The 25202-nt window shown below is 40.0% G+C and overlaps 9 protein-coding genes across 9 annotated transcripts; 6 read left to right on the forward strand and 3 right to left on the reverse strand.

Annotated features, from left to right (window-relative positions):
• Positions 1–854: 854 nt before the first annotated feature.
• On the forward strand, positions 855–2366 carry ROG1 (putative lipase ROG1; the record flags this gene model as incomplete). The annotated part of the gene is made up of 1 exon (XM_018878200.1): positions 855–2366. One exon carries the CDS (start codon positions 855–857, stop codon positions 2364–2366), a length of 1512 nt encoding a protein of 503 aa, XP_018735528.1.
• Positions 2367–3377: 1011 nt separating this feature from the next.
• Positions 3378–5663, reverse strand: AWJ20_1330 (uncharacterized protein; the record flags this gene model as incomplete). Its single annotated transcript, XM_018878202.1, has 1 exon — positions 3378–5663. The coding sequence occupies one exon, from the start codon at positions 5661–5663 to the stop codon at positions 3378–3380; it is 2286 nt and encodes a 761-aa protein (XP_018735529.1).
• Positions 5664–8661: 2998 nt separating this feature from the next.
• MRPS9 (mitochondrial 37S ribosomal protein MRPS9) lies at positions 8662–9681 on the forward strand (the record flags this gene model as incomplete). The annotated part of the gene is made up of 1 exon (XM_018878203.1): positions 8662–9681. The coding sequence occupies one exon, from the start codon at positions 8662–8664 to the stop codon at positions 9679–9681; it is 1020 nt and encodes a 339-aa protein (XP_018735530.1).
• A 711-nt stretch (positions 9682–10392) lies between these two features.
• Positions 10393–12837, reverse strand: MDM20 (Mdm20p; the record flags this gene model as incomplete). The annotated part of the gene is made up of 1 exon (XM_018878204.1): positions 10393–12837. The coding sequence occupies one exon, from the start codon at positions 12835–12837 to the stop codon at positions 10393–10395; it is 2445 nt and encodes an 814-aa protein (XP_018735531.1).
• Positions 12838–13241: 404 nt separating this feature from the next.
• BRX1 (Brx1p) lies at positions 13242–14138 on the forward strand (the record flags this gene model as incomplete). The annotated part of the gene is made up of 1 exon (XM_018878205.1): positions 13242–14138. One exon carries the CDS (start codon positions 13242–13244, stop codon positions 14136–14138), a length of 897 nt encoding a protein of 298 aa, XP_018735532.1.
• A 1337-nt stretch (positions 14139–15475) lies between these two features.
• On the forward strand, positions 15476–18247 carry AWJ20_1334 (serine/threonine-protein kinase Sgk2; the record flags this gene model as incomplete). Its single annotated transcript, XM_018878206.1, has 1 exon — positions 15476–18247. One exon carries the CDS (start codon positions 15476–15478, stop codon positions 18245–18247), a length of 2772 nt encoding a protein of 923 aa, XP_018735533.1.
• Positions 18248–21470: 3223 nt separating this feature from the next.
• Positions 21471–22244, forward strand: TRS31 (Trs31p; the record flags this gene model as incomplete). The annotated part of the gene is made up of 1 exon (XM_018878207.1): positions 21471–22244. The coding sequence occupies one exon, from the start codon at positions 21471–21473 to the stop codon at positions 22242–22244; it is 774 nt and encodes a 257-aa protein (XP_018735534.1).
• A 292-nt stretch (positions 22245–22536) lies between these two features.
• ARD1 (Ard1p) lies at positions 22537–23121 on the reverse strand (the record flags this gene model as incomplete). The annotated part of the gene is made up of 1 exon (XM_018878208.1): positions 22537–23121. One exon carries the CDS (start codon positions 23119–23121, stop codon positions 22537–22539), a length of 585 nt encoding a protein of 194 aa, XP_018735535.1.
• A 951-nt stretch (positions 23122–24072) lies between these two features.
• UBA3 (NEDD8-activating protein UBA3) lies at positions 24073–25125 on the forward strand (the record flags this gene model as incomplete). Its single annotated transcript, XM_018878209.1, has 1 exon — positions 24073–25125. The coding sequence occupies one exon, from the start codon at positions 24073–24075 to the stop codon at positions 25123–25125; it is 1053 nt and encodes a 350-aa protein (XP_018735536.1).
• Between the last annotated feature and the right edge of the window lie 77 nt (positions 25126–25202).

Genomic DNA, 25202 nt, shown 5'->3' on the forward strand with positions numbered 1-25202 from the left:
TATAACTAGACGAGATTTGAAGTATGATTTGCTGACGAATATAACAACAATAATAATTAAATAATAATAATCGCATTCTCCACTGCCAAATTACTTGATTAGTTGCTAGTAAGTTCTTAGGCTCTACTTTTTATAACTCGGTGGATAGTTGAACCAGAAATTGACCACAAGCCATGAATGATGCAGCTGCAGTTACTTCCTATGAGGTCTTCGAATACCAACTTCATTCAAAACAAGTGTACTTTTTATGAATAGTGTGTGAGACTCATGTAATTTATAACATATCCTTATCATCAATAAGTTGTGGTCTATTACTGATCATAATTGGTTTAAGAATTCTAGCAAGTTGAAGATCACAAAATAATGCAGACCAAAATCCACTGATTTCCCTGTCAAGTCACCAACAGTTGGAACGGCATAAATTATTGAGATCTGATCGTAGTAGTCTTGAGAATATTCTTAAGACTGCTTTCCTAATTTTAATATATTCTTCACCTCAGCCAACGTTCATTCCAACAAGTGTCCCACACTCTGGCCGTCAACATTTATCAGGGGTTGCATACTGACGACGAGAAGAACCTATCCAAAATATAATTTACCAGAGAAGGAGAGGTTGCTAATTATATGCTCTACATTACTACAACAGGGAGGCTTCCAGCAATTTAAGATGGTCAGATAAAATCTTGGGAGTTACTGCTCAGGGAGATCAGGACCCTGGTCAAATATCACGTGACAACTTTTGGCGATATATATTATCGTCTAGTGGGGAAAGACACTGGTTTAGAGTTTTGGCACAGGGCTCTGAAGTGAGCAACCGAGCGGAGTTATCAGGATTTCAAGCCATTGTTCTTCTGATGCCGACCTCACCACGATCTAATGACGTTCTTTATCGTCATCGAGATGCTGTCAAGGTTGGAGAGCTATTTAGATATGAGATCACTTACACCCCATCCCCTTCGACAACAAATATACCAGATGGTAACTATTCCTTGTGGTTAAAAGTGAGGAATTTAGAATCAGTGGCATTAAGAGCTGCGTACTTGGCAGGTCCATATATACTGTACGTAGATGTGAGACCAGATGATTACGACCAAAATGTTAAAGCATATTCTTCAGCAGACCAACCATCATTTGAACCCCAGCTGAAAGCTGCTCAATCGTTCTACGCCCAGCTTTTTATGAACAAAGCTGGTACTTCGCATAAATGGGTCGTTGATGTCGTATCTCAGGTCATATTTTCACCCAGTGCTAAAATTCAATATGAAGTAGTGATTGGAAGAACGAAAGAAGGAGTCCACAACCATTCCGATACTTCCGACTCTTTGGGCCTGCCAATAACTGATGCCCAGGGATCTCTAGAAGTCAGACGTTTAGACACCCTAGATCTATGGCATTCCCCTGTTCCTGACATAGCGAGACCATTGCACTTAGTGATTGTGACCCATGGCCTTCACTCAAATACTGGAGCGGATATGCTCTATGTTAAGGAGAAGATTGACGAAATGGCGGCCAAGACTGGCCAAAACATGGTTGTACGAGGATACTTCGGTAATGCTTGTAAAACAGAAAAAGGAATCAAGTATCTTGGAATAAGAATGGCTGAACATATAGTCAAATCACTGTTGCCTTCTATCAGACATTCTGGAGTGAACAAAATCAAAATCTCATTCATAGGACATTCTTTGGGGGGGCTTGTCCAAGCATATGCGGTGGCTTATATTCAAAAGCATTATATCGATTTTTTTAAGGAGTATGAACCAGAGAATTTCATTTGCTTGGCAACTCCATTATTAGGATTATCAAATGAAAACCCTAAATATGTTAAATTTGTATTGGATGTTGGTTTTGCTGGAAAATCGGGTCGTGATTTGGGATTAACATGGAAACTGAGTCATCTTAAAAAGAACCATTATCCAATTCTTCAAATTTTACCTACGGGCGTTGGCCATGATGCTCTTATATTGTTTAAGCATCATACAACATATGCGAATGCAGTAAACGACGGTATCGTTCCGCTACGGACATCGTCGATATTATACCTAGACTGGAAAGGAATTTCCAAGGCAAGCATGGCAAAGAGAGGCGAATCTTTTAATAATAACACGAAGCTGACAGGTGACAGTTTTACAGAGGAGGTGCCCGAGGATCCCAAAAGTAGCGGCGGGCCCCAATCGGAGGAGGGCTCATCAAATCAAGACACATCAAATTCAGGGCCAATAGACTTTTTAAATCAAGTTAGTTCACCTTTAATGTCTTTTTTTCATTCATGGCGCCTCAAATTGGGTCTAAGAAACGAACCAAAATATATAAAAGAACGCAAACTCTGGTGGATACTTCGGATGCTGATAGTGATGATGATCAACTGAAACTAGACGGACTTCCTAAATCTGCCTCAGCCATTGAATCAGGCATCTCCGTCTTGATTCCTCCATTGCCTTCATCCAGTTTTATAAATGACCCAGATACTCGTCCGGATACCATATTTCATGACAAACTTTACCGAGAGGAGGACCTCCCGCCACGCACATTTCGAACAAAGTCGAGTTTCTTCAGCTTAAATAGAAAAAATAGCAATCTCAGCACAACATCAAGTGTCGACAGTGATCAAGGTAACCCTGAGCAGGTTGAGAAGTCAAAATTCGAAGAAAGGTTGGCGAGACAATGGCACCGAGGAATTACCTGGAGAAAAGTACTTGTCCGACTTGAACCTGATGCTCATAATAACATCATTGTAAGAAGAAGATTTGCAAACGCGTATGGATGGCCAGTAATCGATCATCTGGTTGAAAATCATTTCGGGGTTGTGTATACCCCTCCACTTGAAACCCCATCACGATCAGGTACAGCTATGAATATAATACGGGGTAATAGTGATGGTCCACGTACCCCTTTTGATGCCCGAAACAAGAAAGCAGTAAATAAGACCCAAAATCAGTCTGAGAATACTGATAATAGCTGCGACCTCTCGTCTATGGCATATGACATTGATGATACCGATGAATCAAACAACAGTGCCGATGATAATAGCTCCGATGGTAGTGAGAGCGAGAAACATCGAAGCCTGGCTAAGGCGTATAGGTCACATACTAGTGATAGTACTAGTAGCGCGGCATCTAATTCCCTCGCCTGGGAGGCACACCTAAAGATGTCTGCAGACGATTCCGACGATGACGGTATTATTGGCTTACTTGATAACATACGAGGATTTGGAACTATTCCAACTTTTAGGCCCGAAGATGTTTCCCCTGTATCTCTTGAAGATCAAATAAATAATTTATAAAGCCCTGTAGCCAATAATGTGTCTCTAAAATTTTGCTCAATTAGGCTACTAATTAATATGTAAAATAAATACTACACGCTCAAAGTAGTTCAGATGCTTAGTGCTTTCTTCTAGGGATAATGCTTCTAATATCTGCCGGGGTCAAAACAGATAAACCTAGTTTTTGTTTAATATCTACAGTAGATTCATCAGAAATTATCCTTTGAGTTTCCTTGGAGGTAGCAACCAGAACGCTGCAGGCTTCTTCTAATCTACGAAGTGATTTATCTCTTGGAAGCAACCAAGCGGTCCACATTTCGTTTACATCTCTCTGCAATTGATTAGCACCAGTAACAGTAAACCTGTTCACTTGGATAACATTATCCCATATATATCTCGAGAGCTCTGCGCCATAGAGACCGCTAAACCGACTATAATCATTGGCAGAGAAAAACCTGCGAAGAAACGTTAGCAGCGTGGAAAGGCTCTGTATTGGTCTAACAAGCTTCGGTGTTATGGACCGGTCTCCAGAAGTATTATCATCTTCAAAAGTCCATTCACTGTACTGATAACATTCTTGTAAGCTCTGTCGTAACTCCTTGCGAACGTGACCTGAGATAATGGAGTAAACTTTTTGTTTCTTCTCAAGGTATGAATGAATTGTCTCATCGAACAAGGTCTCTTGGTTTTCATTGGAATGGCTGTCTTTGTGCCTGTCTTTCGATGATACTTTCGAGACATGCTCCCAAAGATCAAGGAAAAATAGGTCTTCACCCCATTCTCCTAATGCTGATATGATATAAGATAGACTTCCGTAAATTCTGCACAAACGTTCCAAACCATCGACTCCAGAAACCAGTTTTTTGTCTTCGGCAGAGACACCACCCACCGCTCGAGACAAAGACGACGTCATAGATTCAAAAGCAGAAATCGATTCAGAGAGCCGTATATAAAACTTATCCAGGATATGGATTTGAATTTCTAAAAGAAACCGGAGACGATACCGAATTTTTCTCAGCGCGCTATACTGCTCAGTGACACTTTCGAATAAGTCCTTGATATTGATGGCAGAAATTGTTGGTTTAGTACCTTCACCAATATCCCAGTCAATCTCCCAGCTATTCGGCATATCTAATATTTCTTGGTATCGTTGTAATGCAATTTTCTTCTCAGTATCTAGCCATACCTTGAAACATTCTTCAGTTAACACGTCGCCTGCCAAACCATTCCAATTAGGAAGATTATACGGGGTGAAGTAATACCTCTCTTTGAGCAACTCATCGAAAGAAACTATTTCATGGACCAGATGAGACAGCAAATACGAGTTACTTGTAACTTCATTAGAAATTATTGTTTTAGCTAATTCCTGAACGGTATTTGCAAGCTTGTTATACACCACTGGAAGTAGGGCTGTAATGAATTCATGTACAGCTATTCTATCATGGAACCTCGGTACTGATATCAATGCTGGTTGTAGTATATTCATTAAGAAATTCTTATGATTATCAATTGTGTTAGCAACCCAGCTGAACATCCACTCAGGTTTGTCTACTCTATTCGTAGCCTTGTCGCTCTCAAAGTGGAAGTTGAAACGCAATACTTCAGCTTCTACTAACAGTGTGAATGCTGATATTACAGGGGGTAATGGATTATTGTGCGACTTAATTGCTTTGCCCAGATATTCCGTTTTCAGCACATTAATAAATAAGTTTTGGAATTCTATAACGGCAGCAGGATTAGAGGACCCAAACGCATCCTCATTCGGCCAGCCATGCTCTTCTAAACAAGTACGCAACTTATCTTTTGTGCCATTGGCTACCACATCAAGCACATTATCATTAACATATGCAAAGGATCGAGATACTAGCTTGTCAATGACCTTTAGTTTTGGACTCTGAGATTCAGCTGAGCCTGGCGATTTTAATTTGTCAAGTTGAAAATGTTTGCTCTCATTTGCTTCCAACTCTTCTATTAAACATGCAACTTTATTGTATAGTTCCAAAACTCCAACAGACTCTACTGATTTAGCGTTATTGCCAGCCAAAACCTGTTTAAGTTCATTCGATGCTGATTGAAGTTCCCTAAGCTGAGACACAACTATCTTTGCGTGTAGTAGTGATTTGACACCATTGAGTTTCTGTAATAAATCAGGTGGTAGGGATGCGCTTTTCAGCAATTCTGGAGGAGGCTTATGATCCTTTATATCACTTGAAAGTTGTTTAATATAAGCCTTAAGCTCACTTACAGACTCCTGCGCCTGGGCTCGAGCGGTGGCACGTTCTGAATCTAACAAACCTGCCAGAGCAGTTTCCTCCGATTTGAGCCTTGCCGATTCGGCATCGACCTTTGCTTTCAAATCTTCAAATGATGAAAAGGTCGAGTCCAAGTACGCCTGGATTGACATGGGAATATCTTGACAATGTAGTTAGTTGTAAAAGATGTGTATGTCGTATATCCTTTATTACTGCCTATCGTGAACCTTAGGCCACGTACGGCGCTATGCACCGAAAGATGTTGATGTAGTTTAAATTGTAGTGGATGTCCTTGAATAAAAATAGAACTGTATAAGCCTAATATGACCTAGCTAAATAGGCCTAATAGTTTAATAGATTCTCATATATATCCTTTAAATATTTCATAGTGAGTCAGTTTTGATATTATCAGGTGGAAAAGGTCACGCAGGAAGCACGTGACTTTTGTTGAAAAATCATATGCAGATTCTTGATGTTCACTTGCGAATATCCGTTGCAATTAGTTTTCTTAGTGGACTAGTTATCTCGCTATAAGACAAGATGGCCAGTAAGTAAATATCTAAGTAGTTTAAGAGCTGACTAGTTGATCTATATATTCTTTGCATTTGTGTTTGAATTTGGTACTAACACCTTACAGAGGACAAGTCGAGAATGACTCTGATCAAACTGATCTCAACAGCTAAGACTGGATATATGAGATATATTATGAGACCTAGGTCTTCACCAGTAGTTCGACAGGTTAGATATGATCCTATCGGTAAGTGATTTTTTTTTCTGGCTATGCAGACTGGGTTGGCTTTTGTTTAGCCTTAAGCCTTCGAGATTATACTAACAACTTAGCCCAACGACATGTATTATTTGAGGAGACCAGGAAACGTAAAGTTGCTGAGGTCACCAAACCAGTTTTCCGCTAATTTATTATCCTATTATAAATAAATATTGTACATAGCATCATGAATGTCATTTTATTCGGACAAGTTATTGTGCGCTAATAATTAGTTCCCTTTCGTTCAGCAAAGTCTGATCACTGTTCCCACATGTAGCCAGTACTGGCTATAAAATTATTAAAACTGCCCTCAGACATGGATAGCTAGATCAAACTATGAAGCCAGGGGATTTGCATGAATAGTGACGCTCTTTATATAAATCTTCTCTACTGGGCGATTTTTCTTGTCAACTGCAACCTCCTCTATTTTTTCTAAACTGTCCCACCCGTCTATTATTTTTCCAAATACTGTATACTGTCCATCGAGGTGCACATGCTTATCATATGTGAAGAAAAACTGACTGCCATTCGTATTCGGGCCCGAATTAGCCATAGAAAGAACACCCTATAAGTTAGTTTTTGCCACCAAAAACCTCACAAGACTTGTCAATATAATTACATCATCAGGTTTCCTCATAACTCAAAGCTTGCCTTCTTTCCCAGATCACTTTTGCTCTATGGATCAGGGAATACAATTAACGGTGCTAAATTATGAGTTTACCCCGTTCATATCTTCTTACAAAATCTGCTAATCAAATTCTCAATATTTCAGCCTTCCCACTTACTCTCGTATTATGCCGCAGTGTTGGACGGATCTCATCTTTAAATTTCCCTCCCCAAATTGATTCTCCTCCTTTACCCTTGCCAGTCGGATCACCCATTTGCACCATAAAGCCTACATGGTTAGTTCGCTGTAGTTATCATCAACCAGGTGCACCTCCGACTTAAGATTATCAGAACCACACGATGCTTAATGCATTTAGTGTGTTCTTACCCTTGATGTTCCTGTGAATTAAAGTATTGTTATAGGTCCCTTTGGCGCAATGCCCAAGGAAATTCTCCGACGCCAGTGGGCATACTTCACAGAAGAGTTCAACCTTGATGTCACCCAAGTCCGTATGAAGCTTATATTGTTAGTTCTATTTCACTGAGATTAATCAAGTACACTTACTGTTACTGACATAGATAATAAGTTAAACAACGTACAAGTTCTATCTATAGTTCTATAATCCATCAGCAGTTTCTAGCCGCGGGCTGTCGTCGCGGCTATCCAGGGGTAAAGCTACATCTAAGTTCTCCAACGCGTTAAATCGTCATCACCAAAAGCAACTTTTAAAATGGTGAGAGAACTGACAGAAGAAGAAGAGCAAAAGAAGGAGGTAAGCAACTAATCTCTATTATAGCAAGTATGAGGTACTAATCTGATGGTGTAGCAATTGAAATCTGCGATCTGGTATACTGTTGGTCAGATTGTGGATGAAGAGGCACAAGATTTAAACACGGCGGCCTCACCACAGTTCATAGCAGCTCTTGCTGACTTGGTATTCAATCAAGCATGTAAGTTTCCAATGAATCTTGATGGCCAAACTTAGGTACTAACAAGTAATAAGTACTCCTTGGAGTAGATCTTGAGCTGTTCGCTCGTCACGCCAAACGGAAAGTCATCAACGAAGATGATGTACGAATGGTCTGTCGTCGTAACACAGATCTCCAACGTGTCATAGGTGACTATATGACAAAGCAGTTGGAAGGCGGCGAGAAATGAGTGAGGGGTTTCTATTTTCTTGCAGTTTATTATTTATTATTTACTCTTTAATGCCCTGTCTATTGCAATTTTAATGAAAAGCGTTGATAATACAATCGTTATCACTTAAATGGGAGTCCTGGGATAAGAGTGCAGTTCAATAATCGTGTATAATCCCCTAAGTTTTCCTCACGAAGTTTATGAACTTGTAGGATTTTGGAGAAATGATTGTCTGCAAAGATATTTCTCGTCATCTACCCACAGAGCCTTCCCAATCCGTACATTTCAGGGGATGGTATTCTATATAGTAATATAATTTTGGTTTTCAAATAGATATAAAATTTTCTATTCCGGACTGTCAAGAAACGATTTGACTTTGTACAAAAATATATAGCCAATTAGTACTAATACTTCTAAAACAAAAAGAATTTAACGATACATTTAGTTATTAGTTCTCCTGAATAAAGGTCAAATGATAGTTTAATATACTTTTCTCATTCTTATACTGAGTGAAAAACAATCGGGCTACTTGCAAGCCGTATAACCCCTACCCAAATTCAATATTGAATTTTTCAAGCATCATGATGTTAAAGAACAGTATCGTAGAGTAAGCAGACACCCATTTAAACAACACAACGCCATGCCTCGACTAAGGCAATTAGTTCCGGCAGGATTTAGCAATCCAATTCAGGTTTATACACGACTTATCTTTAACTCTGCATCCAAACCATTTTCTACAACTACCAGTCCTTCCAACGCCCAGCGGGCCATTAGCCAGATCCAAACACGTTTAGAGAAGCTGACAAAAGAATATGAAGACTATAATGGAATTCGTAAGGAGCAGTCTGATGAAGATGTCCGAGGCACAAATCTTATCAAATTCAATGATTTTTCTCATAGAAGAGGTGATTTAGAGAAACTCCGAGTTGTTCCTCGGGACCAAGCTTTTTACATGGCTAATCCTCCTCATGAAGAGATTATGCGTAAATTAAGCGATTTATTGGACAAGAACATTAATTTACCCCTTGCTTCACCTCAGACATATGTTCGACCCTCTTGGTTGCCAATGAAAGATTATGCAAACATGGCAGGAGGAACTCGACTAAGACCATCTAATTACAGAGAATTCATCAAGCTTGCATCCCGTCTCGATTCCATCGATCCTCAATTAATACCTAGTGATGTTGTTACCATTCTCGACGCTTTCAAAAGAAAGGAAACCACTGCATCAAATAAAACTCCCATCAAGGTACTCGACAATATGGGGCGAGCAATTGCTGTTGGTAGAAGAAAAACATCATCAGCCCGGGTCATTGTAGTTAAAGCAAGTGAGGAAATCAAGGGTCAATTTTTGGTTAATGGGCGCCCTCTTGATGTTCATTTTGATCGTTTGCAAGATAGAACCACTGCTCTGTTCCCTCTAAAGGTGATTGAGGGAATGGGTTCGTATAATGTCTTTGCTACTGTTCATGGTGGTGGTCTGACCGGACAATGTGGAGCTATTGCTCTCGGTCTTACTAAGGCCCTTATTATTCATAATCCTATTCTCGGCAAGAGATTGTCTAAGGCTGGTTGTACGAAACGTGACACTCGTGTCAAGGAGAGAAAGAAGCCTGGTAAGCCTAAGGCCAGAAAATCAAACACCTGGGTCAAGCGTTGATTTTGGTACTCTTCTGTATATAGTATGTACATATTATTTTTTTTTAAGATATATTTTGATGTTCTTCAGATTTATGGCAATGTTTTCAACTTCGCGAGCAGATCAGACTGCTCACCCGCTTCTGAGCCGCATAAGATGACATGAAATTTAGTTTATAGTAGGGCAGTTAAAGATATCATATTTCGCTCATATTGGGCTCGATCAGGAATGACTAAAAGTTCTCTGTTATTAAGGTCTGCGACTAAGCGAGATACGAAACCATTGGGTCTAGCTTATGTAAGTGTCTGCTCTCGTTCTTCTCAATTCACGAACCGCTTATGTACTAACTGCTGCGAAATATAGTTCATTGAGGCCTCGAAATCCAAACAGCTTTGGCGATTCATAGTGAGAACTGCATATAGTAAGTTCTTGTTAAAATATAGCAGTTAATCCAGTCTTGAGTAATACTAACTGTTTTCAGAACTGCCAGATAAACACCGACGTCAAGAGCTTGTACAATGGGCTCGTCAGGACTTCGAGGCGCATAGAAACGAAACCGACGTTGTAAGTACCACAGTGAAAAATAGGGAATGATAGACGACTGGCGATTCTAACTGAGGTAGGAAAAAATTAAGTACTTAGTTTCAATGGGCACTAAAGAAGCGAACAACATGGCGAAATATTTACATTTACAGTAGCAATAGTGTCTATATATTTATATTTTATTTGGGACTAGACCGAAATACTTCGTAGAAGAGTCAAAGTCTTATCTTGACTGATGCCAATACCATCAAGTATATTCTCCACAATTGAATTTGAAATACCACGATCCTCTGCCCAAGGTGCTAATATTTCGAGGGTATCCTGATAGCGCTTGTTACGAGAGTTCTTTGACTCGAGTGCAGACTTACGTACTTCTTCAGATAATATTTTGACTGAACTTAGCAGTTTGTCTAGTGCATCAAGGTTGACTTTAAATTGGTGTCGAGCTCCACGCAAACGAGTTAAAAATCCAGTAACTACCTTTAAAGTCTCAAGAATTGTGAATGAATGATGGAAATATGACCACGAAAGACTCGGCACCTTAGGCAGCTCACTAAGCTTAGTGGAAATCTGCAAGTATGAAGTTTCCGAACTCTTTGCAAGACTGCAAGAAATAAGAAGACCAATGACGTCTAGCGACCATACCTCGGCTGGTGTGAATTCGGTATTGTCTTTATATAGCCCAACAAGTTGAGATCCAAGGGGTTCAAGCAACTGTGGCTTGGGGGTAATTAAACGCCGAATAATGTTTTCCCTGAGAACAAATGCTTTCGCCCAAGTTACACCCTGTCGAGGACCGACAGTTAGTAATTCAGAAAATGGCTGGTCGCCAAGTGGTTGGAAGTCCACATTGGCCAGGGTTTTGAAATCTCTGTTATCAGAGTATGTTTCTGGGTTAGAATCAAAGTCTTCATCAAACTTCGACAAATTGGCATTACCAGCTGGATCCAGTAACCGTTGGATTTTAGCCTCTTCAATCCATACCAGACGACGGCTAAGACTCTTCTGCAATTTTGAATTCAGATCTATAAATCCTTCAATTTGAGTGTACGCAGATTTGGTCAGGGCATACTTGGTGTAAGGGGTGATCTCCGTTAATTGGTTGTAAATGTCATTGGTCCGCATAATAACATCCTTACTGGGGTGGATAGATGAACAGCGACTTAATAGAGAATGCGAGATATTTTCGTTTTGAATCATTTTGATTGAAAGTGAATCATAATGCCTTTGAGCATTGGCAAAAGATCCTACTTGAAGGTAGAGTTGTACAAGCCAGAGCCGCATATAGAACTGGTGCTTATCGTTTAGAACAGCCGATTCTAATAATATGATCGATTTTAAAAGGGCCAAAGGCTCTTCTGAAGATACTAGCCTTCCTACTGCAATAAGAAGAAAATCATCACCCGAAAAATAGTCTTTGGGATCTTTACCTTTTAGAAGAGGTTTAAAATCGTTATATGCCTTAATCAGATCATCCGCAGATGGTGGGTCTCCCAGAAGATTTTGAAATTTTGTAGCATTCAATCTCCAATCCAGTGACTTGTCAGAATCATCACCATTGGCCAAGAAGAGTAAAAATTCACTCTTGTTAAAATTGGAAAATTCAACATATGGTTTCAAGTCTTCATATGCACAGCGTTTGTTCCCAAGAGCTGTAAAGTAGCTCTTCACTGCACTCATAAACTTGCTCTCCTTAACCTTCCCGTATAGATCTACCAGCGCTAATCTAGAATTTCGTGATTCCGGGGAAAATCCATTTATAAATGCTTCAGCTTGCTCAATATAATCCCCGCCTAAGTTCACCGCGGCAGTCACCAGTCCCTTCCAATACAACCAATTATCCAGCGAGTGCTTACCTTCCTCGAAGGTCAGTAAGCCAACACATTCTTGGAAGAGCGAATCCCATTTCTGCGCTTTTTCTAATGATTCTAATAATAACAAAACAAGATCTAGAGACTCCCACTTTTTTACAACATCCGATTGAAGGTACTCTATTTGCGCATCAACTGAAGCCTCAGTTTTTGCCATACCAAGAACTAGGGCACGAACATAGCCCTCTTGAGCATTGACCAAGGGCTCAATCTTGTCCAACATCCTCGATGCTAACATGGGAAAGATTTTTCTTTCGGAATCTGTAGCTGACGGTGATCTACCTGCAATACCATGGCAGCTAAGGTACATAGCCAGGGCAGCTTGTAATGTACTCCCTCTACTCTGAGTTACTTTCTGACTGGCCATTGAACATTGTACAAAGCCCTTCATATAGCCGCGGTCAATCATTGAATCAAGCCATAGGTCCAGAAGTTCAGGCTCCACAGCTGATCCCGATTTACGCACAGCGGTCTCGAAAAGTGAGCAGAGTTCGACATCTTTTCCATATTTTTGGTATATCTCCTGCAGCAATGACACAATGGTGAGATTTGTTGGCCCCAAGGCAGCAACCCTATTTGCCAATTCCAAGGATTCTTCTTGTTTGTTCTGTCTTCCACTAATGTAAGCATTTAGAGCGAGCCAGTAGGGATGGTTTGGTGACTTTTTAAGCTCTTTTCCAACCTTTACAAGTGCCTGTTTGTACGATCCAGCATTGATCAAATCCCAGAGGGCTTTGATGTCCCTAGTTGTCGTTGATGACATCTCCAACTTTCTCTATCGAAGTTCGACAGGTAATACTATGTTTGACTGGAACTTGTAGAGCCTATATCATCCCTAGCCCTAGTCGGTTCTGCACTCTTGAAACCTGAGAATTGAGGTACCTTCATTCCACAATCAGAATGGAATAAAAATAAAACAAAATCCATTGAATGATACCCTTTCCCCTTATTAATAGCACATATTTGAGCGAGTATTAGCTTAGGTACAATTCAAGCCCGCTTCAATCTCAGGGTCTCAATGCAGGGTCTGGTCTGTAGCCGTACTGAAATTTTTCGGATTGATTTGCAGCATTCGGCTGAAATATGCAGCTTATCAGAAATATTTTTTTTCCGTTCTGTCTCGACTTCACAGTAATTTTTTTTAAAAACGACCAAAATCAATACAAAATGTCAGCTATTTATAAAACGCTGTCCAAGGACAGTACTAAGAAATCATCATCTAGCGAAAATGGTGAAGCCAACGGCACTACAACTTACAAAAATAGACAGAGAGTCCTTGTGATCTCGTCAAGAGGTGTAACTTTCAGACATAGACACTTGATTAATGATTTATCGAATATGATGCCCCATGGTAGAAAAGAACCTAAATTCGACACTAAATCTAAACTTTACCAATTAAACGAAATTGCAGAATTGTACAATTGTAACAACATCATGTACTTCGAGGCTAGGAAACACACTGACTTATATCTGTGGTTATCGAAGGCTCCTAACGGACCCAGTTGCAAATTCCATATTCAAAACATTCACACCATGGACGAGTTAAATTTTACAGGCAACTGTTTAAAGGGATCTCGACCGATTCTGTCCTTTGATAGCACGTTTGATGAAACACCTCACAACAGACTTGTTAAGGAGCTATTCCTTCACACCTTTGGCGTTCCACCGAAGGCTCGTAAGTCGAAACCATTCATTGACCATGTCGTTACTTTAAGCATTGTTGATAACAAAATCTGGTTTCGTAACTATCAAATCTCTGAGAATGCAGCCACCAACGCAAATGATGAACGCAAGAACAAGGGTGAGACTGAATTATCATTAGTAGAAATCGGTCCTAGATTTGTCATGACTCTTATCACTATTCTTGAGGGTTCATTTGGCGGTCCTGTCATTTACGAAAACAAGGAATTTGTCTCACCTAATTTTGTCCGTGCTCAACTCAGATCTCAACAAGCCGCTGCTGCCAAATCTCGTGCTGAAGCTGCTCTTAACAACCGCATCAAGCGCCGTGAAGCAGTCCTTGCTGCTGATCCTCTTTCAAATACTGTTCTATTTAAGCAGTAATGAGTAACTTAATTTTATTGAATGCATTTCTCTTTTAAAAATATATTGGGCACATGCTCCGCGGCCTATTGTAAGCAAGAGGTGAATAATATTGCGCAGTCATATTCTTCCTCCCCTTTCCTCCTCTGCGTTCGAATAACTCCTATAAACGAAACTCTGGGGGACTCACTTCTGTTAGCCGTCCAGGACTGTATTCCAGCGTTAGAAATATATAAGTATTGTGACAAACAAATCAAGCTCGAATCCAGTGGACCGAGCTCAGAGACAACATTAATCAATAATAATTTTGTTTCATTATAAAAACGGGCTGACCCATTTCATTTTATATAAACATGACAGTGCTAAAATAGTTCTAATTTAGTGCTTGGAAGCTTCTGGGGTAGCAGTTTCTTGTTGCTTGATGAAGTCACTATTTATGTTAGTTTATTTGCGCTTTCAAATGATGCTAGCTTGTCAATGAGAAGCTATTAATGCTCTTAACCGTCATCCATAATAAACATGAGCCAAGTCATTGGTTAATAAGGCATTGATCATAGCATATTCAGCCATTGAACTATATCTGAACCTCCAACACTTTCTAAAATATCTCGGACGAGGTTTCAAAAGAGATTTGTTTCCAGTCCGATGTCCCATTGAAAGGGTACTAGCCAAAATCTCAAACTGGGAATGTGCTTGCTGGTGCATTGGCCTCCTCATTGAACGGATATCTACTACTTACAGGATAAACTTCTCCTCTTCCGAAGAGCCAGCATTGATGGGAGGAGTAGTGACAGTCTTCTTTCCGGAAGTGGCATAAACAATACCGGCGGTCAATACACCGAAAGTAGCCATACTGAGCTGCTTTTGTTAGTATCCAGAATTATTCAATTTCAAAATAAATCCACCAACAAAAAAAATCTCAACATACCTGATAAGCTTGGAAAGTCTTTCCGAAAATAACGTAAGCACCCATTTTGTTCAGATGATAGTTAGTATCAATGTTGATTCAACTTGGTATAGCTGTGATGTCTACTGTCAGCGGTATGAAATTTCCTATTGACCGTGAAGGCATTTGATTGGATGTGTCTCTACAGCCGTGTATAATGCCACTTAAAATGCGGCTGCAATATACTAACGCGAGCGCGTTGAATCCTGCATATCCTCTGTTTACATCTGAACTTTTGAAACTACTCGTCGAATTCAACAGTCCCTGCATATTAAGATAATGTGGAGGTTTCTTTCGACAAGGTTTGTGCAGTTGATCTCCTAATAGTCGATTTATGGCTAGTGCTATGATTGGAGAAGATTGTTGAATCGAATGGGCTAGGTTGATTAGAATATTCGGATCTGATCGAATAATGGCAATGCTCGTTCCGAATTTTATAAATATTGGGAACTATAATGGACAGTTGAAAGATAAGCATGGATCTGATGATAACGGGAGTCAGCATAAGAGCCAGTTTGAAGAACTGAAAAGGTCTGTAGTTCAGAGCTCCACTCCTCAGTATGGTAATAGGTTTAAAGGAAAACAACGGGAATCAGATGTTAACGCAGATAATTCTCATTCACAAAACAGCGTCAATTTCAAAGAATTGGGTGAATTGCCAGATTCTGACTATAGTCACGCAAGTATCAGAGATCAGACAACGCATCTAACCAATGGACAAATTAGCAGCCCGAAATTATATTCCAGTGCCTCGAGCATGACAGTTTATGACGCTGGGCATATTTACAAGACCAAAGTTAATAACGACAGGGCCCTTCTTTCGACTATTTCGAACTGCAGGCTTCGGTTGCTTTTGGAGTTTCTTCCTCCTTTGCCTAGAAACATTCACATTAAAGAAGTTGGTGAGGCTTTTATCACCGCCCACAATCATGATGTTATTATTCGAATGTTTTTCAACTTGGGGTACAATAGTCCCTGGGATGGCATTTCCTCGAAACTGTCTTTTAGAGGCACAACACTTCAAGCCATGCTATTTGATTATCGTCCAGATGGTGTTTTACCTGAAAACATTCTAGAACAAATTAGACAAATAATCTTTTTGGCGATCAATAATCAGAACTACGAATTCTGGAAGGCTGTTTTTGTATTTTTAGTTCTAAACTATCATAAAGGTGAGTCGAGTAAACTGGGTGAGTTCAAAGGGGATGTGCATGCTCCGAATGGGCTATGTACCCCAAATACGCAGTCGGCAGATGAGCAACTTAATTTCAACAATTCAAATGGTTCGATACTAAGATCTGATGATAAATTCAGTGATGACGTTTGTTCCTTAATCGATCCTCCCTCTACTTTATCAGCAGTGAAGTTCAGTCTTCATAATGAACTCTCCCTTCACGGAATAATTGCAGAAGTACCACAGATGTACAATATTATATTTCACAAATTGGATCTAGACGGTCATCTAAATATCATAATGAATTTGATGATAGATAACGAAGTATTCCGCGTTTTCAAGAAATCACCAAATGTGGTTTCAATGTCGAGAAAGGTACAGAATTTATTTACAAAGTATTCCGATACCAGACGAGTTTCTTCCCAATTTGATCAAATTATCCAGAAAGCCCTCGAACGCATGCAAGACCTTAGCGAAGATAAAGATTTTGGACTATTCCGCCTTTGGTGTAGCGAGTCTATATATTTTGAACAACATGACTCTCAGTATTCAGATAGAAGAGATATATTAGTGCCCATTGTGTTTCATTCAAAACCGGAAAATCGGTCATTAGACCCTATCAAATTCAATTTACGAGCAGTCCAGTCTATTCTTCCAGTTGTTGAAAGAGTTTTTTTGGATCAGCCTGATAGAATATTTGTTCACTTTGCTACCGTGTGTAATGAAAAGCTGAGATGCTATATTGTAGATCGATCCAGGATTTATGAAATGGAGGCTATCAGTATAGTTTCCCGCCCAGATTTGTTTATCAAAGCAATGTTGGAATACAGATTAATGACAAGAGAGGAAATGGGATTTGACAACAGCATTCAACGTGAGGATGATGATGAGTATATAATGTTCGAGGGACATGGGCGGCTCAAAGTTTTGCAGACACTAAGGGACAAAAACTACGGTATCTTTGGTCAATCTACTGTAGTTCGGATAGTCCAAAGAGAGAAGGATGACTCAGTCTTGTTCCTCAAAGAATACTGGGCTGAAGATAAGACAGCGGAGGTAGGTAATTCAGGCTTGTATGATATGGAGCGTAGGGTTTATGAAACTGCCATGGAGTTTAATATTCCATTTATTCCAAAATTAGTTGGTTATCAAGAACTCACTCGTACTTCCCAACTAATGAACTTCCTTCGTATTAATGATCCTTCAGATGATGAAGCTCTTCTTCATAAGTATTTTGTAGATCTGAATTGTGATCGTGTACAATGTCGGTACTTATTCGAAGATATTGCATTTGGCCAGATATTCAACTTGAAGCAGCTTCGCGATATTTTCAAATGCTTGGTTCATATTGTGAAAGCATTAAAACAGCTATATTTGTTAAATGAGTTCACGCATGGCGACATTGTTTCGGAAAACCTTCTAGTTATTCAACGAGGAGCTGAGATTGAGGGTTTGCTTGTTGATTTTGATCTATCTAGTAGCAGGTCAATTGAACAAGAAAGAGTGAGTCAAATAAGAAAATCTCAATTACTATCCACGGAAAATATTTTTGAGAATGAGCTCACGGATTCAAGTTCCGCTACTGCTAGCAGTGGTGACAGCGTTGCTCAAGATGGTAGATATGTCGATGGTTACCAATATTTCCCTTATATGAGTATTGACCGATTACAAAGCAATGAAGGCGAAGATATATACTCGTTTTTCCATGATTTAGAATGTCTCTTCTGGGTTTTATTACTAGAAGCTACGAGAGGAAAAGATGATTTTTTTCAGAACTGGGAGGATTTAGATCTAAGCACATTGATTGACCGCAAAGTGGTTATAGCTAGTGTTGAATGCGGCTTGTACAATGAGACGACAGTTAATGAAAAATATGTCCCAGCTTCTGGGTATATCTACCGGCTCCAAAAAATTGTCTTTGATACCCAGTCCAGATTGGAAATGGATCTTTCGATGTATGATAGGATCATTGAATTGTTTGACGAAGCTGCTGCTGATCAATATTATTAACTGCTGTCTCCCAACAGTAGTATGTATTTATTATTTATTATTGTATTTTATTTTTGTGAGATGGATTCATAAGTAAAAACAAAAATGATCGTACCAAGCAGGACCCTGCAGAAGATGCCTCTTGCATGTTACATGTAGACTTTGCGGGCCACGTGACTGGCAATCGCTAACTTTACATTGAAACACGAAATGTAAGATTCGATGATATAAAGATATTTAATTTTTTCACCACGTCAGATGTCTTTAGGCAAGCGCAGGAGACCTGATGGTGATGATTCCAGTAGTACGACGATAGAACCGGGACAATATAATTCTGAAACCAGTAATTCTCTTCTTAAGAGTGGACTTTCTAAACTAGCTGATGCTGAGGCTGTTAACAATGGTCAAGTACGCGAAGCTACATCTGCAGGGTCTTCATTTGGCTCACCAGCATCAAAGAATAATGTTAGCCCAGCGTTAAATCCCATTTTAATGCTCACTCCTAGGGCACTTGCACGCAAACGTCAAAAAGTTTTAGAGAGTATGAAACTATCTCCAACAAATAGCTTTGACTATACTCGAGGTGAGGCTAAAAATGACGGAGGAGATAGCCTTCAAATGTGGCTAGCAAGTCCACAAAGCATTACTGCTGATAGTAGTCGAAAAGTTGATAGCAAAAAGCAACCTTTTTTAAAAGAGGGCTATTCGAATGGTGTAGCTAGTCCTAAGAGACGACTTTTTCCTACCCATTTTTCCCAGGATATTCAACCTGCTGAAATTAACCTGGTAACGACAGTAGGTACTAATGGATGGGGGAACGATACCACTATTAGCAGTCAGAGTCTTACCCAGGATGATGAGCTGGATACTCCACCTCCGCTAGAAACGAATTTACTAAACCCTAAGTACGATTCTGATGACGATGACTTGGACCCTCCCCCAGAATTACAGTCACTTTTAGAGAATGATCGGCCCCAAGACCAAAACAAGGACTCGTCAATCAATTTCTCTCCTAAGCTCTTGGATACTTCTGCCAATAAATCACTATCAACGCCTTCTTCATTTTCTTTTGAAGATGCAAGACGGAGACGAAAAGAGTTTATACATTCAATTGAAGTAATATCTGAACACAGACGCAAATTAAGACGCAGCACCAGTGAATTCAACATGGTCCCTAATACCCCCACCAACGGCAGTATCAGTAAATTTTCTTTGAATAGCAGTGGTGGAGCTAGGAATTTGAGCTACCAGCGTCTCACCCCGTCTTTTGTTGAAAGTGGTTCAGAGAGTAACAACAGCAGTCCTTTCATTGTTGATCCCTCATCTAGCAGTGTTAGGAATAATAATTTCGAAGAGGAAAGTAAACAGAGCACCTTTTATACTAATTCTTCAGCGCTCGCAGTATCACCACCAAGTCAACCTAGGTTCAACACCACTTCAAATACCAGAAAATGGACCTCATTTCATTGGGAACGTTTGGTGGAGATTGTAGAGAGTTTGGAGTTAGATAAAAGCGAAGATCTAACTTCGTTGCCTATCTTGCCAGACTATGTCATTGATGAGTTCTCAGACTTCACAGAGCTGGAAATTCGGCGGCGAGCATTGTCGGTGGCCCGACGGCTCAGGAAAGCTCTATTGTAAATTAGTGTCCCTGTATACTATTCTTGTGTGTTTTTACCATATTTATTTATTAAACATAATGTTTTTAGGATCAGAGGTGGATTCAACTCTAGGTGTTCAGGCATGTTTGTATTTCCTTGCCCTGGTGAAATTTAATACGCACTTATGAATTTGAGTTATAACTGACTACACCTCTAAGAATGAAGACACTGGATAACGCTTCCCACTTTCCTCTTAAAAAGAACGATCACGTTTCTGAGGTGATTACAAGGGTGATAAAAGAACTTACGGATGATAAAGTAGTATGTCTGGCCAACAGCAACCCACAATATGAACCAGCCACAGCTCAGAAGCTGGTAGCAATTGTTGAACAGGTTAAGGCTCAATTGCTTAATATAGGCACTGTTTATCAATACAACAGCTTAATTATGGCCGAGAGTGTGACAGATGATACAAAAAATATAAAAGGGCCGGTTTTAAAAGTTGCTTTATCAATGGGCCCCGTCGAAGTCGGTGACGGCTGGACTGTTCAAGAGTCAATCAAGCAGTGATCTAGCAGTCCCTAGCGCATCTCCACTTGAAGTTTGATTGGACTTTGTGTCTAGATTATATTTATTGGTTAGTCTTTAATGATGAAATCTCCTGAAGTGGTCAAGAATGTAAATTTTTCCTTTATCAAAGTGACAACGGTAATGCTACGTTTTGAGCTTGGAAGTTATTGAAAGTATACTGTATTGGACGACAGGAATGACCAATATATCACGGAAAGATCACAACCTTGTGTCAAGCCAATTGTACTTTTAATTTTTACCTCCTTAACTGATGCATGTGGCCTATGAGACAGATATATGTCCTCATTGTTCATGTCTAGTGTTTGGTCTTCTGAGGTTTAATTTTGCTTTTGCATACGTTATACATTACGTATCACTGAGATCTTACCATTGAATCATATATTAATTATCCAGTTGTGGCAAAATACAGGATTTTCTGCGGTTTTCTTTACCTTTCTCGAGTCGGGAAATAAATACCTTCAACGTCAGAAATAACGAGATAAAATAACTATTTATATTGACTATTCGATATGTTATAGTTGTCTCTTTGATCTTTTGGCTTGTGCTTCTTCGGGCAATAAGACCAGACCAGAGTCCAGACCAGAGGTGCATAGACCTACCCTGCATGGCACCCTGCATCCCCAGTGCAACTCAAATAACAAGTACAAATGGAAGATAAGTATACACACTACTTAGGAGGAGAAAAGAATTGGTTCCTGAATTAATCATACAATGCCTTTAGTTCCTCTAATTGTAATCTAACCAAAGGTATTAAGAGTGTTTTCTACAAAGGAACTAGCCAGCCTGTCTCATCGAAATATAATCATAAGGATGCTCAAGGCTCATTCTTACAAAGAATTTAGCTCCATAAAACGTATGATATAATGTAATTAAAGTTTGGATTTGACTAAGTTCGAGACATACTCCGGTAATATAGACCCGCTATAGAGTAACGATCACATTTTGGCATCATGTGATCTGCGTATCGCATGGTGGTACATGATAGTAGAGTTTACCAATATTGATGCGGACACCACACATTAACGACGACAATCCAGGTAATCTGAAACACAATGTCCACTGCTCTTCCTGGTCCATCCACGCCCATTGTTCCGTCTTCAAGACAACCTACAGGCATTCCTAGAACGCCGTCCTCAACACTACCGCATCCCAGTACGAGAAGCGCCAATAGCACATCTCTTCTTGTGAGATCAGGCAGCGGTGCCCTTGGCAGCGCCGGCAGTAACACAACATTGCATTCAAATACATCTGCTTCTTCATTAATAATGTCGAGTAAGAGGATATCGAAATATGACAAGAATCTGAGTCGAAAGTCTACCGAAGTGTCATTATCAAGTTTTGCATTCATTTTCTCCGAGGCCATTCAATATATGCATAAGAGAGCCACCGGTATCCAAGATTTTGAAAATAGACTTAATCAACTTGGATATCATATTGGCCAACGAGCACTTGAGCTTGTTACCGTGCGCGAGGGCAAAAGCGCTCGCAGAGAAACAAAAGTACTATCTATTTTACAATTTATTCACACCACACTCTGGAAGACTTTATTTGGACGATCAGCCGACGCATTAGAAAGGTCAGCCGACGCTGCCAACGAGTACATGATTATTGATTTTGAACCTATGATAACGCAGTTCATCTCTGTACCAAGAGAACTCTCACAACTGAATTGTGCAGCCTTTGCAGCTGGAGCCATTGAAGCCGTCTTAGACGGCTCACAGTTTACCGCCAATGTCACAGCTCACACAGTCGAGACAGATGAGCATCCTTTGCGAACAGTATTTCTTATCAAGTTTGATCCCTTGGTTATAGAACGTGAGAAATAGAATTAAATTGATTAGTCTTATCATGGTGATGGCTTCTTTTGGCAGTCACCTCTTCTCGCTCCCTGTATGTCAGCTTTATCGCACAGAGAAGATCATATTACGAAAAACAAACTTGCGTGAGCTATATTCTCACCAAAAATTGAAAGGTAAAAGGCCTAGGTGATCTAGCTATCTCCTCTAATATGCCAGTTAATACCCGGCAGAAACTAACGGAGAGAAATTACGGGGATTGGGGCAGAGCCTCTGCCACCGCAGGTTGAGCCATAATGAGAAATACAGATGATAAATATGTCTATACAGTAATAGCAGCAGTAGTACTAGCAATAGAACCAACTAGGAGATCCTCATCGTCATCGTAGAGGTCTTCAGCATTTGGAACAAGTTCCTTAAGGTCTTTTTTCATGGAATAGGCATCCTCGCCATCAGCATAGTAGCTGTGCTCGATTTCAACAAGTTCGAATTTAAGAGTTTCTCTGTAAAGATGAATAGCAGCCTTGTTGGACTGTCTGACGTGAAGAGACACATATTGAGCACCGTAACTTTCAACCAAGGCTCTCAGAGCCTGTCGTAGCAGTTTGGCAGCGATACCCATTCGTCGGTATGTTCTCATGACAGATAAACTGGTAATATGAGCATGTGGAATATAAGGACCAGCATTAGGGTCATCATTATTATCGTCTTCCATTTTAGCTAGAACGTAACCAACAATACGCTCCTCACCTGATGAAGTTTGAACTGTTGCAACATATGAACCTTGGGGCCACGATAGAGCATGGTACAAGTAATATTTCAGTGTATAATTTTCAGGGAGATTGGTTAGGTTGGCATTCTGCATACCTTGCAAGTCATGAACTGTGGCTTCTCTTATCTGAACCATCTTGTTCGTTTTTTGTTTTTGATTTTGAGATTAAATCAAGTTTTTGGTCGAGAAGTTAAGCTGTGAGGTCTGTGAGTAACATATGATCTGACGAGAATTTCATTACTCGCTATTAGAATATTGGCGTAGAGCTAGCTTGAGCGGTCTTCCTGGCTAAACGTAAACTCTCACTATTATTTCTCTTTAGCTGGAGCAATTGAGATTATTGCTAAAATTTTATCTATACTTGGGTTTCTACTTATGTTTCTATTCTAGATTGAAAGATGCTTCATCCAACTCCTTTTAGAATACACTTGAGATCCTGACCCTCATGCCATGTATTGATCGGCAGGGACCAAGATTGAAACTCAACAAATAGGTCGTTGTCGGACATTCCCATGAAATAAATTTTTTGCTTCAAAATCTGCTTCTCCTACTTTGTCTGAATAGTTTGTGGTATATATACTAATGCCTGAGTAGTAAAAGTACCCCGGAATCATCAAAAGTTACCACTTATATGTATTTCAATATAATGCAGCTTGCGGGGAGGATCATGAGCATGAGATGCAAATCCCATTCACGAGTCGACAACATCATCATCATCGTCACTTTTGACACAAGAAATTGCAATGGCAACAGCACTAGATCGGGTTCTGACACGGAGTGGGCCGTTTGTATATGATGAATTTGTTCCTGGCAGTGAAGTTACAGACTTCCTTAGTAAGATCAAGGTCTTGTAAGTGTACATAATGCGATTGAAATTGGATCACACCAAAGAGTTATTCCCTCTAATTCTGTCGAGCTTGGTCTCTTATAAACAGCCTCTGAGACTATTTGAAGAGTACAAACTGGATCTGGAGATAAGTTACAAAGAAACTAACATATATCAGAGTCATTGGCGCCGGCGGATTAGGCTGTGAGATTCTCAAGAATCTAGCGCTATCAGGATTCAAGGACATTCATGTTATTGACATGGATACAATTGATCTGTCAAATTTGAATCGGCAGTTTTTGTTTCGCGAGAGTGATATTGGGCGCAGTAAAGCCATTGTTGCTTCAGAGTTCATTATGAAGAGAGTCAAGGGAGTTAAAGTGACGCCCTATTTCGGGAAAATTCAAGATAAAGACGATGCTTACTATATGCAATTTACTTTGGTTATCTGCGGTTTAGATAGTGTGGAAGCTCGACGATGGATCAATGCTACCCTGGTGAATCTAGTAGATTCTGATGTGCCTGAATCTCTGAAACCTTTGATAGATGGTGGTACTGAAGGTTTCAAAGGCCAGGCGAGAGTTATTTTACCAACAGTAACATCGTGCTATGAGTGCTCATTAGACATGCTCGGAAAACAAATCACATATCCGATTTGTACTATAGCCAATACTCCACGGGTTGCAGAGCACTGTATTGAATGGGCTAGTGTCATTCAATGGCCACTAAAGTTCCCAGACCGTAAAATAGATACAGACTCTCCTGAAGATGTGAAATGGGTATACGAACTGGCTCTTTCACGAGCTAAACAACATAACATTTCAGGGGTTACCTACACACTGACACAAGGAGTAATCAAACGTATCATTCCAGCCATTGCTTCCACGAATGCTGTCATTGCCGCTTCCTGTTGTAATGAAGCTTTTAAAATAGTCACATCGTGCAATCCTTATCTCAACAACTACATGATGTACAGCGGAAACGACTCTGTCTACACATATACATTTGAGCATCAAAAAAAGGAGAGCTGTCCAGTGTGTGGCAGCCGAGCGAGTCCCATCACTGTAGACTCCTCACAGACCCTAGAAGAATTCCTGTTGTCACTAGCTGACCGTCCTGAGACAAAGTCGCCATCACCCTCGATTCGTACCGCGTCTAAATCTCTTTACATGCGTAAACCTCCGGCACTGGAAGAGCTAACCCGCGAGAACCTCACCAAATCTCTACATGACCTTTTTGATAGTGGTGATGAGCTAGTTATAAGTGACCCAGCACTTCCTTTCAGCCTACGCTTGGTAGTTAACTTTCAATAATTAATTTATTTATAATGATTTTATTCAGGAATATAGCTTTATGGCGATGGGTCGAATCCTGGTCTAGCTGTGGTGCC

Source organism: Sugiyamaella lignohabitans, chromosome A, assembly GCF_001640025.1.
Source record: "Sugiyamaella lignohabitans strain CBS 10342 chromosome A, complete sequence".
In the NCBI taxonomy this organism is placed as follows: Eukaryota; Fungi; Ascomycota; class Dipodascomycetes; order Dipodascales; family Trichomonascaceae; genus Sugiyamaella; species Sugiyamaella lignohabitans.